The 15,460-nt window shown below is 41.5% G+C and overlaps 1 protein-coding gene across 2 annotated transcripts in view; it reads right to left on the bottom strand.

Moving 5' to 3' along the window:
* EIF2AK4 (eukaryotic translation initiation factor 2 alpha kinase 4) overlaps positions 1–15,460 on the bottom strand; it is a 97,140-nt gene that overhangs the window by 20,070 nt on the left and 61,610 nt on the right. For both annotated transcript variants that reach the window (XM_046652858.1, XM_046652859.1), the window contains 9 exons: positions 14,816–14,917; positions 12,954–13,007; positions 10,441–10,677; positions 9,173–9,248; positions 8,355–8,476; positions 5,988–6,037; positions 4,871–5,039; positions 3,615–3,731; positions 2,021–2,086 (listed from right to left, as the gene is read on the bottom strand). In XM_046652858.1, coding sequence (XP_046508814.1) covers positions 2,021–2,086; positions 3,615–3,731; positions 4,871–5,039; positions 5,988–6,037; positions 8,355–8,476; positions 9,173–9,248; positions 10,441–10,677; positions 12,954–13,007; positions 14,816–14,917 — 993 coding nt within the window. The remainder of the gene's footprint in view (positions 1–2,020; positions 2,087–3,614; positions 3,732–4,870; positions 5,040–5,987; positions 6,038–8,354; positions 8,477–9,172; positions 9,249–10,440; positions 10,678–12,953; positions 13,008–14,815; positions 14,918–15,460) is intronic.

Below are 15,460 nucleotides of genomic sequence, written 5' to 3'. Positions count from 1 at the left end.
AAACTTCTGGAAGCTAAAGTGGAAATTATTAAGAAATGAAATTATAGCTATTTAAGACTGCAGGCAAGCAGAACCTGGTTCAACTACCAAATGGCGCATGGAAACTAAGAGCTGAATGAAGACTCAGCTTACTATAGTTTAATATAATAATCATATATCACTTGTACTTTTAAAAAGTCCAAAAAGTATTAAAATCTCTCATAATCTCTTTACTAAAGATAAACATTTTAAAATTTAAAATTATATCTGATTTAAAATTATTTTTTTCTTCTTAATAAAATAAAACACTATCTCTTCTCAAACATTTTAACATTAAATTACCCCATTATAAATTACCAGAGCACTAGAGTCAACATCCCCAGGGTTGGGTCCTGACCCTACCATCAACTTTAGACAAGCCACACTATCTCTTTGGGCCTCAGGTGCCCCGTCTGTAAAATAAGAAGACTGGGGCAGATATCTGAAGCTCTTTTACAATATTTCTACTGCCTTTTCTGATATCCTCAGAATTCCCTTTTTAAGTAATGAGAGTACCAAATGCTTTTATTAGATACTAATTTTTTCCATTTAAACTAATCAAACACACAACTCTGAATTAATGCTAATCAGCATCAAATGACCAAAGAAAAGAAGGTGGCATTTTAGCACCCAACACATGTATCATGTACAAGTGTGAAATCGTTTTGAAATGTGCCATTAGTTCAAAAAACATTTTTGGCTTGAAACTTCAGGTAAGAAATTACCAGGTGGGGCAGTTCCTCAAGCAGATTCTTTGTGCTATTTATTCATGGACCTCTCTCTGCACATAGGTATGTGCTGTGTATACGTCTAGGGTATCATGTAAATGCTGTCCTTCATAGAAAATTATGCCATTGGGTCACTTTGTGTATCATTAATATCTCCTCCAATATTTAACATTTAAAATGGAAGCTGGCTTAGTTTCTGGAACTCCTAGTGCTATGTATCCACTTTACTTTCCCTCCCTGAAAACTGGATGAGTGATTTCTTTAGACTGTGGTCATCGAGTGCCCCGTGAAAGCTGTGTTTTAAAGAGCTGAGGGCAGATGTACGCTGCACGACCACCTCATGGTTTTGCAGGGCTGGCATGAATTAAGGAGTTGAACGCAGACCATGGACTCTCCCACTTCCCCCTCGATACCCCCAGCACTGTGCCTGCCACGCTGTAGGTGTCCCAAAGATCAAGCGACTCTGCCCGGCCTGTGCACAGTCATATTTTAATCCACCCAATATGTGAATTCTGCTGATCACCACAGCCTCATGTAACTGAGGGTCAGACCAAGGGCTAGAAGGGTGCTGGGAAAGTTAAAAAAAACCCAAACCCACTCTTCTTATATAAATATTTAGGAAAAGGTAAGAAATCGCTGCTGTCATCTGCTTTTCAGAGCGACTCTGTTAAGTGTGGGTTACTATGCCAAAGATCTGGGACCAATATGACACCTGTAGAGAGAACACAACAAGCCTGTTTACCCTGGGAGACTTCCCGCTTTGCCAACGGGATCAAATGCAAGATTGCAGGAGTAGGAAATGTACCAGAAAAGCGAAAGCTCTAATTCAACTCTGAGGGGTTAGAAGCCCGGGGTTGGGTGGGGTCGGGGGTGGGCAGATACCCAAATGAAGCTGCAGAGCTCCGTGCCTCACTCTGGTCCCCCAGGATCTACTTGAGAAGAGGACAACCAGTACTAGATCTGCTCAGCAGGAGGCGCTCCCAAGCGCGGCCTCTACAAGGGGTGCGAAAGCGAAGTATCTGGTGATGGAGAAAGAACAGGATGATTCCAGCACAGTACGCAGCAGCCTGGAGAGGCACTCTCTGATCACAGCTCTGGTTTCTCTCTTCCCCTAATCTCAGAGGTTGCCATGGTGCCTATTAATGCTCAAGGGAAAAACTGTCTGTGAGGCGGCAGGAAGTACTGCTCCCTTACCGCAGCAAGAATTTGGTGACATTTTCTGGTATCACAGAATTACAGAGAAAGCAGTAATGGTACTGTTAGAAGGTACTTACACTAGTAGAAGACAAAGACAGATTACAGAATTTAGCTTCCACTTCTCTCCTTGTCAGCTTTTCTGTCTAATGTAGGAGAAAAAAGTAACAATGAGAGTGACCAAATTTGGCCCTGAACAAGATACAATTTCCAGGCTAAATCTGACAAACGTAGCCTTCACTGTGGACAAAATTGCTCCTGATCATGAAGGATGGGTTAATTCTGTGATTAAAAAACATTTTTTTTCCCCAATTCACATAAAACTATAACTAACATTATTTTAAAATTTGAAAAACCCTGACATAAAAGAATTAAAAAGGGGAAAGCTGCACTTGATGAGTGGAGAGGCGTCCAGAGTCGGACAGGCTTCACCAGGGTGTGTGTCTGGGTGGGGAGGGAGTCAAGTGACCCGTGTTCCCCTGACCAAAACCACGGACCGACAGGCTCTGAGCACTGCATCCCATGCTGGCAGCCAGGCTGCGGGATACGAACAAGAATGGCCTGAAGTCCCTCTGCACAGCCCCTGAGGTTTGTCTAGTGTGTGACTGACATTCTACTGTATCTGTCACTGCCAAACAACAGCAGCACTTTGGGAGGAGGAGAGAACCACAAAGAAACAAACAGTAAACTTAGGGCCCTTGACATGTACCCGCCAGATGAAGGAAAAGCTAGTTAAGCCTGCTGGTGTATAAAAACAATGAGCCATATGGACTTCCACTATTCATTCTGTCTTCATCATAGGCTGTCTGGCACTGCCAGTTATTGAATCTTCTGGATGCCTCTTATTTATTATAAAAACACTTAACATGAAAATAAATTAGAACAGGTAAGCATTTACATCCATCCCAACGCCATAATATAACACTCTTTAAAAATTTCAGTGTTCCCCCTCCAGGCCCTGCATGCACCATAGAATAATAAATACTACGATGTGGTTAAATTAGGAAGAGTAACTGGAGGTGCCGCTGCCCAGTCCCACAGGAAGGAGGTGGTAAATGAGGCTTCAGCAATGGTCTGAACCACTCTCCCCCAATTCACCAATCCATAGCTATAAATGACTCTATGATAAGCACAGGCAGGTTGGAAGAATTAAGGGCAGGGCATAATAAGTCTTTTATTGTCAATACTAACACTCCCTTCTCTTGGCCTTTGTGAAAACAGGAAAATAACAGCACTTGTGGTGAGGAGGGAGTGAGTTAACCCATGCGAAGAGCTTGGAACGATGCCTGGCTCATGGGTAGGCGCTCAATGAAGGTTATTCCTGGCAAGTAACAGGACCAATTACTTAGTGATTTTTTGCCTCAAGAATGTTAGTGAAGAACTTCATTATCTTACAAATTAAATAAGATAATTTGATCTTTTAAAATCAGAAGTTACTCTTAAAAAAAAAACACCCTGGGGGTCACTAGTGGTATAAGGCTTAGTGTGGAATAAAAGCTCACCAAGATCAGTGTTAACTCTTGACACAGTCAAAGCCATCGGTTCTCTTACCTGAGAGCAATGAGGGACGGAGAGCAAACTCGCAGCTCAGTTTTATGGTTACCTCAGTAAGAAAAGGTTTATGCACTGTTACTATTATCCTTCAGTACTAAGTCAAAGTAATTAAATGCTCACCACGGCATCATACAGAATAACGTAGACTTGACTGAGTTTATCTTCTGGGATCCCACAGTATAAGAGTACTGCTTTCAATAACATGGTATGGTTCAAGTAAATGCTGTAATTTCTTTTCTAGAGTACAGAAAAAAATGATTTTCATTATAAAAGCAACATAAGTACATGACCAAATCTAGAATCTTACCACTAATTTACCATCCTAACACATGGAAGGATTAAATATAAAAGATTGAATTTTAGCATATTGCCTTCCAGTTTATGTTTTCATACACATTCTTTTTACTTTATTGTAGTCGAAGAGTGTAACATAATTTAACGCTTTATTATATGCATCAAAAATACTCTGCCCTTCAGCTGTGTTAAAAAGCCTGAGTGAATTCACACAGATTTCAAAGAGGGAGAGGATGTGCTCCGGGAGTAACACTGACTTCCAAGCAGGGCTGAGGAAGACTTACTGTTACCTTGTCCACACAGCCGATTAATGAGCATTCAGAGAGTGGCGAGCTGTGTGCTGAGCTGGGTGCAGCAGGGTGTACAGAAAAGTGGACACACAGGCCCTGCCCTGAAGGGGCACACTCTGCTTGAACAACTCACAACTAAGACAACTCAAAGAAGCAGGTGATGTCTCCTCTCAAGTGTTGCGAGAGCTGAGAAGAAAAGGCCTGGCCCGAAGATGGGGGAGCAGTCAGGCTTCCTGGGGAGAAAGGACCCAAACCATGGCTGGGTGGAGAAGTCTTTTTAGACAAGGGAACACCGTGACTGATGGCACAACGGTGGGAGTGGACAGGGCATGTGTGTGGGATGGGGAGGGAAGGCCTGGGGAGAGCAAACCATTGTGCCAGAGGCAGCCTCCCCTGGCCAGGTAGTATGCAAACCTGATGAAAAGTGAAGTTAGGGAGCTGAAAGGTTGTGTGTAGGAGGGAGCCACCAAGGGTTCTGAACGGAGTATGAACAAGCTAATAGCATCCTAGGAATCTTAGCTTAATTTCTTGCGTTTTGGAAGAATGGGCAGAGAAACAACACCCTTCCCTGAAAACAAAACAGACAAAACCAAAATCTGTTCCTGGCAAGACAGAGACAAGAGCTTGAGCTGAACCTCAGAAGTAACATCAAAGTCTTTTCAGTCACTTTAGTAAAAACGTGGTTCCCTGCCAGCACACTCTGAGGGGCACTTCTGTACCAGTTCTGTCATCCCTCATCTGGGGAAGGATGCCAGCGGGAGAATCTCGCAAGGTTAGGACATGGAAAGGCACCTGAAGTGCTGGAAACTCTTGGATGATCTCGTAGATAGTGTAGATGATCTCAGCAGTCGGCAGGGAGCTGTTGGTGGTAGAGGTGACAATATCAAATGCACATTCCAGAAGTTCTTTGGGATGAAATCGGTCTAACTTGCGAGGTCTGAACACACGTTCTATGCAGTATCTGGAGAGAGAAACCCGGATTTCTAGGTCACTGTTTACTGGAATCAAATATGAGTAAGAGATTGTTGAACGAGATAAAAGAAACAAATACAAAAAAATAAATCAGTGGTGTGACCAAGAATGCTTAAAGACAGATTTGCCCAGAACAGTCTTGCCTTGTGATATAGGTTCCAATTCCTAGGTTTCCCACTAGTAAACCATGGGGGTTAAATTTTTTTTTTAATGTCTGAAATAGAGATGAAATTATGCAAAAAAGTAATTTCACCTTAAGTGCTTATTTCTACACAGTGACGCCCACATTTTAGGACTACGACTACCAATTGTTCACTTGCAGCTGAGAATACCAGCACGTACAGAGCTTTTGCTTCAGTTGAGGAAAAGGAGCTTGCAGTGGGGTGCCTTGTGGACAACAATACTGCTCCAGCTGACGAAGCTCGCAGTGTCAGACCCCGGGGGTATCTGCACGCACAGAAAACCTTTCCCCACGCTGAGGGCCTGGAGGTTCTCAGTGTTCAGCACTCGCGCTGGGTTTACGCCACTTCTCTACAGGCAGCCTTTGTTCAGTTACCTGCGTAGGCAGTTTTCACACAGAGATCACTGGCCATTTGTCCCTTCAGTTAAATTTTAAAAGGGGCCATCTGTGATCAAGAACAGCCAGATGCCAGATGTTTTCTTCAAGCGACCATTTGTTAATAATTAGTTATGTTGCCTGCGGACATGTAGAAGGCACAGAATAGATGGCAGGAGCTTCGGGGTGCCTGTTCACCGGCTCCATTCCTTCTCAAGAGAAGGCCGTCAGTGCCCATCACCTTGGAGAAAGGGGTACCGTGGCTGGGCTTTTTGACCATATTCCATGCTCAATACTTTAAACCCAAAATTGTTCACTGTGTAAGAATCTTCCTTAGTTTCTTTCCCACATCCACCACATGAAACCCCCATTGTCTCTTACCGTTTTAAATTCAGTATATTATTTCTTGCCACATATCTTGCAAAAGGAACCTGAAAAATAAAGTTTCAAAGGTCAATGTCAAGATGTGCCAACTACCACACTCCTTTTGGTTTTTCAGGAACAGCTTCATTGGGAAATAACTCACATACCTTAAGGTTCACCCTTTTAAAGTGTACATCAGTGGTTTTAGAATGTTCACGAAGTCGTGCACTGCTTGTCATTCGCATTCCTTGACATGTTCCTGGGGGCCTCAGTCAGCAGCAGACCCCACTGCTGGACAGACCACCAACCCTATTCATTGTGGCATTTCTTAGGTTTTTAAGTTTGAGAAAAACTCACTTTTAGTTAAATATACTCTGCCAAATTTTATCACACAAATTAAAATCAATGCAAGTTACTTGGTTATCTGTGAATTTTTTGTGTGTGTCATTTACAGTAACACAATCAAATGAGTATTATCTCTTATAGTGAGTTTCCTGATTTTCCTACCTATCTTTTTAGGAGAAATTCTTAATAACCACCCACTAATAACCACTACAACTTATAAAACCATTGTCAGATTGTCCCAAGAGATCTGATATAGTATCATTAACTAATGAGTCAAATTCTCAAGGGTAATTACTTTTATTTTTTGGAATTGAGTATTAGCTCACAGGAAGAGAGCTGATGTTTAAAAATCTATGCTTTAGTCTCCTAATGTCTAGAGAACAAGAAGCCACTTTTAAGTCTAGCTACGTAAACGTTTGTACTTCTACCCTTTCTTCAATAGAGCCTAAAAGTCTGATATGCTATTTATTTGCTTCCCCCTCAAAACAACCCCAAATCACTTTATTTACTGTAAAAGAAAAACAGAAGCCAAGAATATGGAAGGAATTTCCTCTTAAACCATAAAAGCAACATGTGTTCTTACAACAAGCTGCATAATATAGATATGAAAAATAAAATGCCTGGATTCCATACCCTCCTCCAAAAAAACAGAGTCAAAGGTTCAAGAGTATTCTTTGACACCTCATTCCATGGTGACACAAACAAGCTGGTATACGTGGTCATTTACACGCACGTGAGAGTATGTTTACACCTCATACATTCTGGGTGCGTGCAAAGACACAGCACACCTGATGCACACACTCGGTTGTTTTTTAAACTTTTCTCTCTTTCTCTATATTAAAAATGGGATCATATTAGAGTCCCTTTGAAACACACTTTTTTCCCAGCTAGCAATTTACCATAGACATCTCTACAGATCAAATATAGACACAGATGTATCTAAATATATATGTATTTTGATCTCCTACCTTGTTAACATTCTATAATAAATTATTAAACCATTTTCCTACTGAATACCATGCAGTTTTCAGTTTCTGACCACCACAATAATATGGCAGAGAATATCCTTTTAATATTCATATATCAGTGTAGGCTTATTTTTTTAAATAAATTCCTCAAGGTGGAATTGCCGGTTCAAAGGGTATAGTGTGTGCATCAAAATTTTTTTAAATTTTATTAAATACTTTCAGATTACTTTTCTAAAGGTTTAACAATTTACCTTCCCATCAGCAGTATACAAAAGTACCTATTTTCCTACACCCCTGTCATCTCCGGACATTAATTTAACTATTTTTGCCCATCTGATGGGTGAGGCCGTGATACCTTTGATTTGCATTTCCTTATTACTTGTGAGGCTGAACATCTTTCCAGAAGTTTCTGAGCCCTGTGCATTTCCCTTTTTGAGAACTGCCTGTTATATCCTTTGCTCCTCTCTCTACTTGTAAGAGCTCTCTGTACCTCAGAGGATTAAACGCCTGTCTGTCTTACGCACGTACATGCTACAGATGGCTTGTCAGCACCAACACTGGGACTGAACGACTGGTGAGAGTGTCGCTGTCAAAGGGGAGCCCGGCGATCAGAAGGAGGCAAGCGTGAGCAAACTCGGCACACCCGAGAGCAGAGACACTCGCTGTTACAGAATTTAATTGTTCTAGACATTAACATGTTAGGAAGTTACCGAAGATCTAGCCAGGAAGTAAAGAAAAAATTCCATTTCTTTGTCTGAGTTGGCCAGGTTAGCTTGCTATGGTCACTCCGCAGAGCTCGGCACCGAGGAGCAGATGTGGCATCTGCAACACAGGGTTCCAGTTGCAAGGCCAAAAGCACCTGCGCCATTAGTAAGGTGGATGTACACGGGGTCAACGTTTACTAAATCCCAGTAAGGCCCTCACCTTGATGACTCCCTTAAGAATATGTTTCCTAAAGGTGACATTTAGAAAATAAGCCTAGCCAAAAACATGACTGGTGGAGGTAATCCTTTAACGTTGATGTCACCCCCGTGACCAGACATGGCACTGTCACCAGTGTCGCCAGCCTCACCCGCAGGTCGAAAGGAAGCATCACCAGCATCCCGCTGTGGTCCATGAACAAGGCGGCTTCGTTGTGCTCGTATATTTGCCTGTTGCGGGGCAGCAGCAGTGGAGTGCACAGCTGGACAGCTCCTACGCCAAATTAGAAAAAGCAACCAGTCATCGGGTCCTCATTCTTCCTAGGAGGCCACTTAAAACGAACACAAACCCAACAGTTAAGCGATCTGCGACTGGGACTGCTGAAATCACTATCAGTCTATCTTCAAGTCTCTAAATTGACTAACGCAGAGCTCATCTAAGGTTAGGTTTGTTAACGTAGTCATATTTCTGACTCCACAAACCAACTGTACTTTAGCCAATAGCAAGGTTCTAATATTCAAGTCTGATTCTCCTCAATAAGCCACATTGTCAAAATTAGCTTAAATTTCACATGTCAATTGCTTGTAATTGAATTTAATAGTAAAATATGGTTGCAGCCAAATCCATTAACAGTACTTTTTAATAATGAAAAAAACATCATTAAGAAGGCATTTGAGGGGCCGGCCTGGTGGTATACTGGTTAAGCTGATGTGCCCCGCTTCCAAGGCCTGGGGTTTGTGGGTTCGGATCCTGGGTGCAGACCTACACACCGCTAATGAAGCCATGCTGTGGCAGTGTCCCACATATAAAGCAGAGGAAGACTGGCGCAGATATTAGCTCAGTGGTAGTCTTCCTCAAGCCAAAGGAGGAAGATTGGCAACAGATGTTAGTTCAGGGCCAATCTTCCTCACCGAAAAAAAAACAACAACAACAAAAAAGGAGGCATATGATTTTTAAAACAGGACATACCATGTCTTTTAAATATGCGGATGATGGTTTCACACACTTGTTGCTGTATCTTGGCTGTGCGGATTGAGAAGCTGCCCTAAAATATGACCAATTAAAATGTCATCAAAGCCTAATCAAAGGAATCTCCTAAAATATTCATTTGTGGCTTGCAGTAGACATTACACTGCTTATTCCCAGGATCACAAATGAGATTTCAGAAAGTCAGTCCCTTTTTGAACATATTCAGGGAGGAAGAAACCACCTATCTGAGGAAGGCCTCCTAGGTTCAGAGTTCAAGCTCTTAACCACGCTGATGTGTGCCTTTCAGAGAGACAATCAAATACACACGTCCCCCCAGGACTCTCAGGGATACTGTGCAGCAATCAAACCCCTAAGGGCATCAGGCCCCTCCCACGTACTAAGGTGATTTGCAGAGGGCCCCTGGAAAGCTACAGGGCATTTACATATTCTGTAAAGAGCTTCCCTTTTTCATTTTTTATAATAAACCCACCATTTCACTAGGAAAATTTAGAAACAACAGATAAACAAAAAGACAAAAATTAAAAAGTCACACATAAGCTGTAAGTACCTTTCTAATATTGCCAGCCAGCAGGAGCCACTGGCCCCTGAACCTATACTGACCTTCCAGAAATCTTAGCACCACTTCCTCTACTCCTCTTCGAAAAGTATATCACATTTGAAACACGCAGAAACATATAGAGAATAACAAATATTTGTTATTCATTCACCCAACTTTATCGAATTTTACATTTTACTATATTGCTTCAGACTGTTTTTGATTTTTTTTAAAGAAAATGCTCAAGGCTCCCCAACCTGGCTATGCTTCAGAAACTCCCTGGGAGCTCTTAAACAGATTCCTGAAGCGCCTCACTGGAGATTCCAAGCCCCCAGATGAGATGTGGGGCCTGGGCATCTGCATTGTCAGAGGACCCCCCAGGTGCCTTTGCTGTGTGGCCGGCATCGGGAGTTGCGAACTGCTTGATGGGGATCTGAGCTGGCTGCATGTTCTGGGCTCTGGACAGCAGGGCTGGGCTCAGGCTCTAAGAGTACTGCTTCTTAATCTCTTGGGTGGGTGGTTTAGGAACTCCCTTAAGTAAGTGATTAAAAGTGTAGCTCTTCCCAGAATAATGCATATGCACACATTTTCCACACACAGACCTCAGATTAAGAATTTAGGAGGCATTAAAGGAATCCATGGGAATAACGAGCTGACTTGATCCTTTTGTGAACCAGCTTAAGCTCTCTTTTGAAGTCTGGCTTAAACCCACCTTCAGTATGTCACTGTCGTAGGTATAATCGATGGCAGGGGAGATACGCTGGGAGAAGATCTGGGCCATCATGGTGCGATAGGCCTTCCCATCCACGTTGGCCAGGGTGTGGTGCAGCACCTCGTGCAGCTCCGACTCCTCCATCTGGGGCGGGGGCAGCAGCTCGCTCTTGAGCAGTTCTGTGGCGGTGGGCCGCTTTGCTGGGTCGTGGTTCAACAGCCAGGAGATGACAGATTTCTGTAGCAAAACCCAGGCCCACCAGGGATGAGGTGCAATGCATGATGCTCAGGAACTCTCCCGACAAGCCAGTGGTTGGTTCAGGTCAGAGAAAAGACACCACACTGCTTGGGCTTAGTTGGTGCATTTTAATTGGTATTTCTGAAATCTCTGAATTTGTCATTTTTCCCCTGCACTTCATCATGGCCACAGAGTTGTACGACAATTAATGAGTATTTCTTAAAAGAAGGAGGCCCTTTTTATAGTTTATGTCAGAAATGACCAAAAACATCCCCAATTCAACAACTACACAGAGGCAGAACTTAGGCCTCATAAACAGACAAAATACTATATCAAAAACAGTGTGAGAACATAAAACAAGTATCTTTAGTTGTCTAATTTTAGTAGAAATGATAATGTGTCATCTGGAATCCTTAAAGCAGCGTAAACACCTTGCTATTGCTCCTCTCCGTTTGTTGTCTGTATTGACAGCGCTCCCCTGGATTCTCTTGATTTACATTACTCACTACACCTCCACGGCTCCCGCTTCAGTAAGCAGGGTGCCATCTGAAGGCAATCGAAACCTCTGAAAGCTTCCTTAACGATTCTTTAACTCTCTTGTTTATAATAAGGATTTATAAGGAGTGAGAGGAATATTTGAGATCTGAAAAAAATCTCAGTTTTTAGATGAACCTTATTAAGCATTTTCTAATTATGCATCTTTAATATACTTTCCCTCCACCCCCCAACTCCTACCTTTGCCTTTGGCTGAAATAAAAATAAAGGTAATGACTCTTCACATAAAGAAAGGAACTGACGTGATGCAACTTTTATGAAAAGTTATGTTAAATTAAACTGGTAAAAACAATATTCTATTCAGCAAAACAGACCGTGTTATACTGCCTAATTTCTGTGTGTGGCAAAAACTGTGTTATACTCAGTCTATAAGCATTTTCTATGCTGCCTCCTCTCAGATAAAAAGCAAGGACTGTCACGGGGGAGGTGGTTGTCATCGTGGTTTGGGTGCCAATTTCATACAATCCAAACGCCAACGCTCAAAGGTACCTAGTAAGTACCTGTGATAGGAGAACAATCGTCATTTGCAGAAATGGTCTGTATAGTTGGTCTCGTGTTTGTAGTTTAATAAAATTCCTCTGCCATCACAGCTGCCAACATGTGGAAATACTGGGTAAGACTGACCTTGTTATAGGGAAAGGCTATGAAATGAACATTTACTTACAACATCTAGAAACACAGGAAATGACTTAGTTCAAATAAATAATAATAGCTAACAAAAGAAGTAGAGACACAGATCAATGTATTTTCTAATGATTCTTCACTAATTAAATACATGAAGCAGAACAGGTCCCTCCAGCCATAAATAAACCATCGTGTTAAACACTACTGAATTACAAGATGTCAGTGCTAATGGAAAGAGTACATAATCCCTGTATTTCACAGGTGAGGAAAATTAAAGTCTAGAAAAGTGAATTGTCCATCCAGATACATAACCAATAAGCAAAAAATGGCAAATTAATGCCATTTCTAGATAGGTTTCTGTTCTCAACATTCATAATTTAAATAAGGGATTTTGTCTTGATTACAATTGTTAAGAAAAGCCAATTATAAGGAATAAACTTCCATATGACAAGAATATTAACCACAGAAAGCTTCACCAAGACAAACAACCAGCGCTGAGAAGAAATGCACACCAGAAGCACAACACACAAATTCCCTAATAATTATTTTTTCATGTTAGCTGGATGCCAATATTAACCTACGACATGAGTTACATACACACACACTCAGGTATTTACAGTATAGAGGAGAAATTATTTTGCTTCAAAATACTGTAACATCAGACTGTCCAGTCTTCCCCTTTAGAATTTGAGCTACATTAACCACAAAACAGAAAATTATAGTTTTAAGTTAGATTTTTCTTTTCTTAAAGTTCCAAGCTTTATCTAAAACAATGAGCTGTAAAAGCACTCTCTCCTTTTCAAGAGAAAAAGAAACCTTGGCTTCTCTAAGCCAAGGTTCCAAATAGCACTTCAAAAGCACAATGAACCACACAAAAGAACCCTGTGGTTTGTTAATTTTCTATGCCAGCCCTTGGCATTTTTATGGTGTATTTCAAGTCTAATAACATTGTAAGTGCTTCATCTTTTGATATTTTTTCCCACGTTGCTCCCAGGACACAAGAGAATGAGTGGCAGAAGATTACTAATTGAAAGAGAAAAAATATAGTAATTAAAATGAAGAGTGAAGACACAGTAATTAAAGCATCAGAAAATTACCTGCTTTGTATGCTCCCCATCATCGAAGTCTTCTGGAAACTTAGGTGAAGAGGGCTAAAAGAATATTACATTCAATTCAGACAGAGCTCGGCAAACAGCCACAGAGAAAGCATTTATTCACCGGAGGTAAGAAAATCAAATAGAGAACGAAAATTGGCTAACAAGGAACACGGAGGGGATGCCTGCTTCACACCGATGCCCACTCTCCAAGTACATACACGTTATTCTAATACAAACGTTACCCAAACGACACTCTAGGTGTCAGAAAGTACCTCATCTCAGGACAAAGTATTTTAAAATCTAATGGTTTCAGAAAAGACAAAGTAGCTTTATTAAAGACACAGATGAAAAAAGGCAAAAACACCAAACCACCAGGACCAGCCCGGTGGTGTAGTGGTTAAGTTCATGTGCTCCGCTTCAGCAGCCCAAGGTTCGTAGGTTCGGATCCCTGGCGCAGACCTACACACTGCTCATCAAGCCATGCTGTGGCAGGTGTCCCACATACAAAATAGAGGAAAATGATCTCGGAAGTTAGCTCAGGGCCAATCTTCCTCAGCAAAAGGAGGATTGATGGTAGATGTTTGCTCAGGGCTAATCTTCCTCACCAAAAGAAAGAAACCCTACCAAACCACCAACAAAGAGTAAGAGAAAAACATTAACACTGAAACCTCTATCTTCTGAAAAGTTCCCACCTTTCTAGTAAATAAGACCTCAATCATAACAGTACCTTGACAGATTTGATATTCTTGAAATGAGAGAACAAATATGAATTTTAGACTAAAGAAAGTCACTTCATAGAGGACATAATCCTCTAACAGCATTCCAGGCCAAGGTGAGGACACAGAAATCACTTTATTCATCCCGTACTTTATGAACCCAGCAGTCCATGCTGTACTGGCAGTAAAATAATTCAACTGTTTTCTGAAATATCTAGAGGAGTACTCTCAGTTATGATTTAACCTAACAGACACGCCTGCTTTGCTCTGCTGGGAAGAAGGCTCTCCCTATTTCCTCCTCATGAATATGTAAATCCAAATCACCCTCACCCAAACTTTACTCTCTACTTTCATCTTAACTGCTGTTTCTGCCTGACATTTTTTTTTTTTTTCCTGAAGAAGATTCACCCTGAGCTAACATCTGTGCCAGTCTTCCTCTGTTTTATATGTGGGTCGCCGCCACAGCATGGCTGACAAATGGTGTAGGTCCATGCCCAGAACTGAACCGAGGCTGCCAAAGCTGAGCACGCTGAACTTAACCACTAGGCCACGGGCCAGCCCCTGCCCGGCGTTCTTGACCTCACACACTGTTAACATTAGTCCTTTTGGCTTGGGCAATAACAGAGGTAAGAATTAATTCCAAGAACACAAATGGAAATTTCACTGGGGAAAAAATTCAAGTGGCTGGTATTTTTCCCAGACCCCTTTCAAATTCCAGTCATGGTGGTATTCTTTAGGCATGACTGTAACAGGTCTGTTCAGCTGGAACCTTTAATTTCTAGAACTAAATATCCATTATCTTTATAATGCATTCCCACTGCTGTAACTGTATTAATAATCATGCAAAATGTTTGGATTCCTCCTTTGTTTTAAAATCAAGATTAAATCTCTCAATAATTTTTTAAAGGTAACTATAACCTAGCGATTTCTCCAAGTATGATTCCAAAAATAAAACTAGAGACAGTTTCTCATCATTGGAGGTGTGTACACAGAGGTGGATTTCCATTCACTAGAAATATAGAAAACTACAGGAGAACCACCTCTTCTATCTTACAAATACCAGAAAAATACCCTGCACTGAATTCTGACATCCATGCCAAGATTCAGGTTACTGGAAACGGATGCACTGTAACTTCTGATACATACGTCTCTGAGCTGGTTGAGAACAAAGATCCTTTCTGAGGCTGTGACCATGGGGTGATAGGACATCTCAAAGAAGATAATTCCCAGGCTGAAGAGATCTACTTTCTGAGGAGGAAAAAGAATGGCATTTAGAGAACCTTGATATGAAAGAATAATTTACCAGGGAATTATAGGATGAGCACTCTTAGTTGGAATAAAGTTTCCATAAGTGAAAAACAAGCCACACTAGAAAAAAATCTCATTTCTTCTAAAAAATTATAGGTCTAAAGTATAAACGAGACAAAACATTTGGATCACTTCTCGACATGTTCCTTGAAATTAACTGTAACTGGATTAGCGATATACACAGACCCAGATAACCAGTGGCCAACACTGAGAATAACTTAAAAAGCAAGGACAATCAAGATTCGTCCTAAGAATTTGCTTTGATTTGCATCTTTACTAATCATCTGAAAAGTGAAACACGGACTCCAATCTGTAGCTGACAGCAAAGGTCAGCTATTGAGTGCAAAGCCATACCAATGAGGACGGACAACTGGCACAACAGAAGGATCACGGGACCGATCCTAACACAATATGGAAGTGCAAGTGAAGAAGAAAGAGGGCAAGTTGGTGCAGACACAGCCTCAGGCAGCGAGCTGCTGGGGG

This window comes from Equus quagga, chromosome 2 (genome assembly GCF_021613505.1).
Source record: "Equus quagga isolate Etosha38 chromosome 2, UCLA_HA_Equagga_1.0, whole genome shotgun sequence".
Classification (NCBI taxonomy): Eukaryota; Metazoa; Chordata; class Mammalia; order Perissodactyla; family Equidae; genus Equus; species Equus quagga.
Note: the sequence above shows the minus strand (reverse complement) of the source record. Positions and strands in the feature narration are given on the sequence as shown.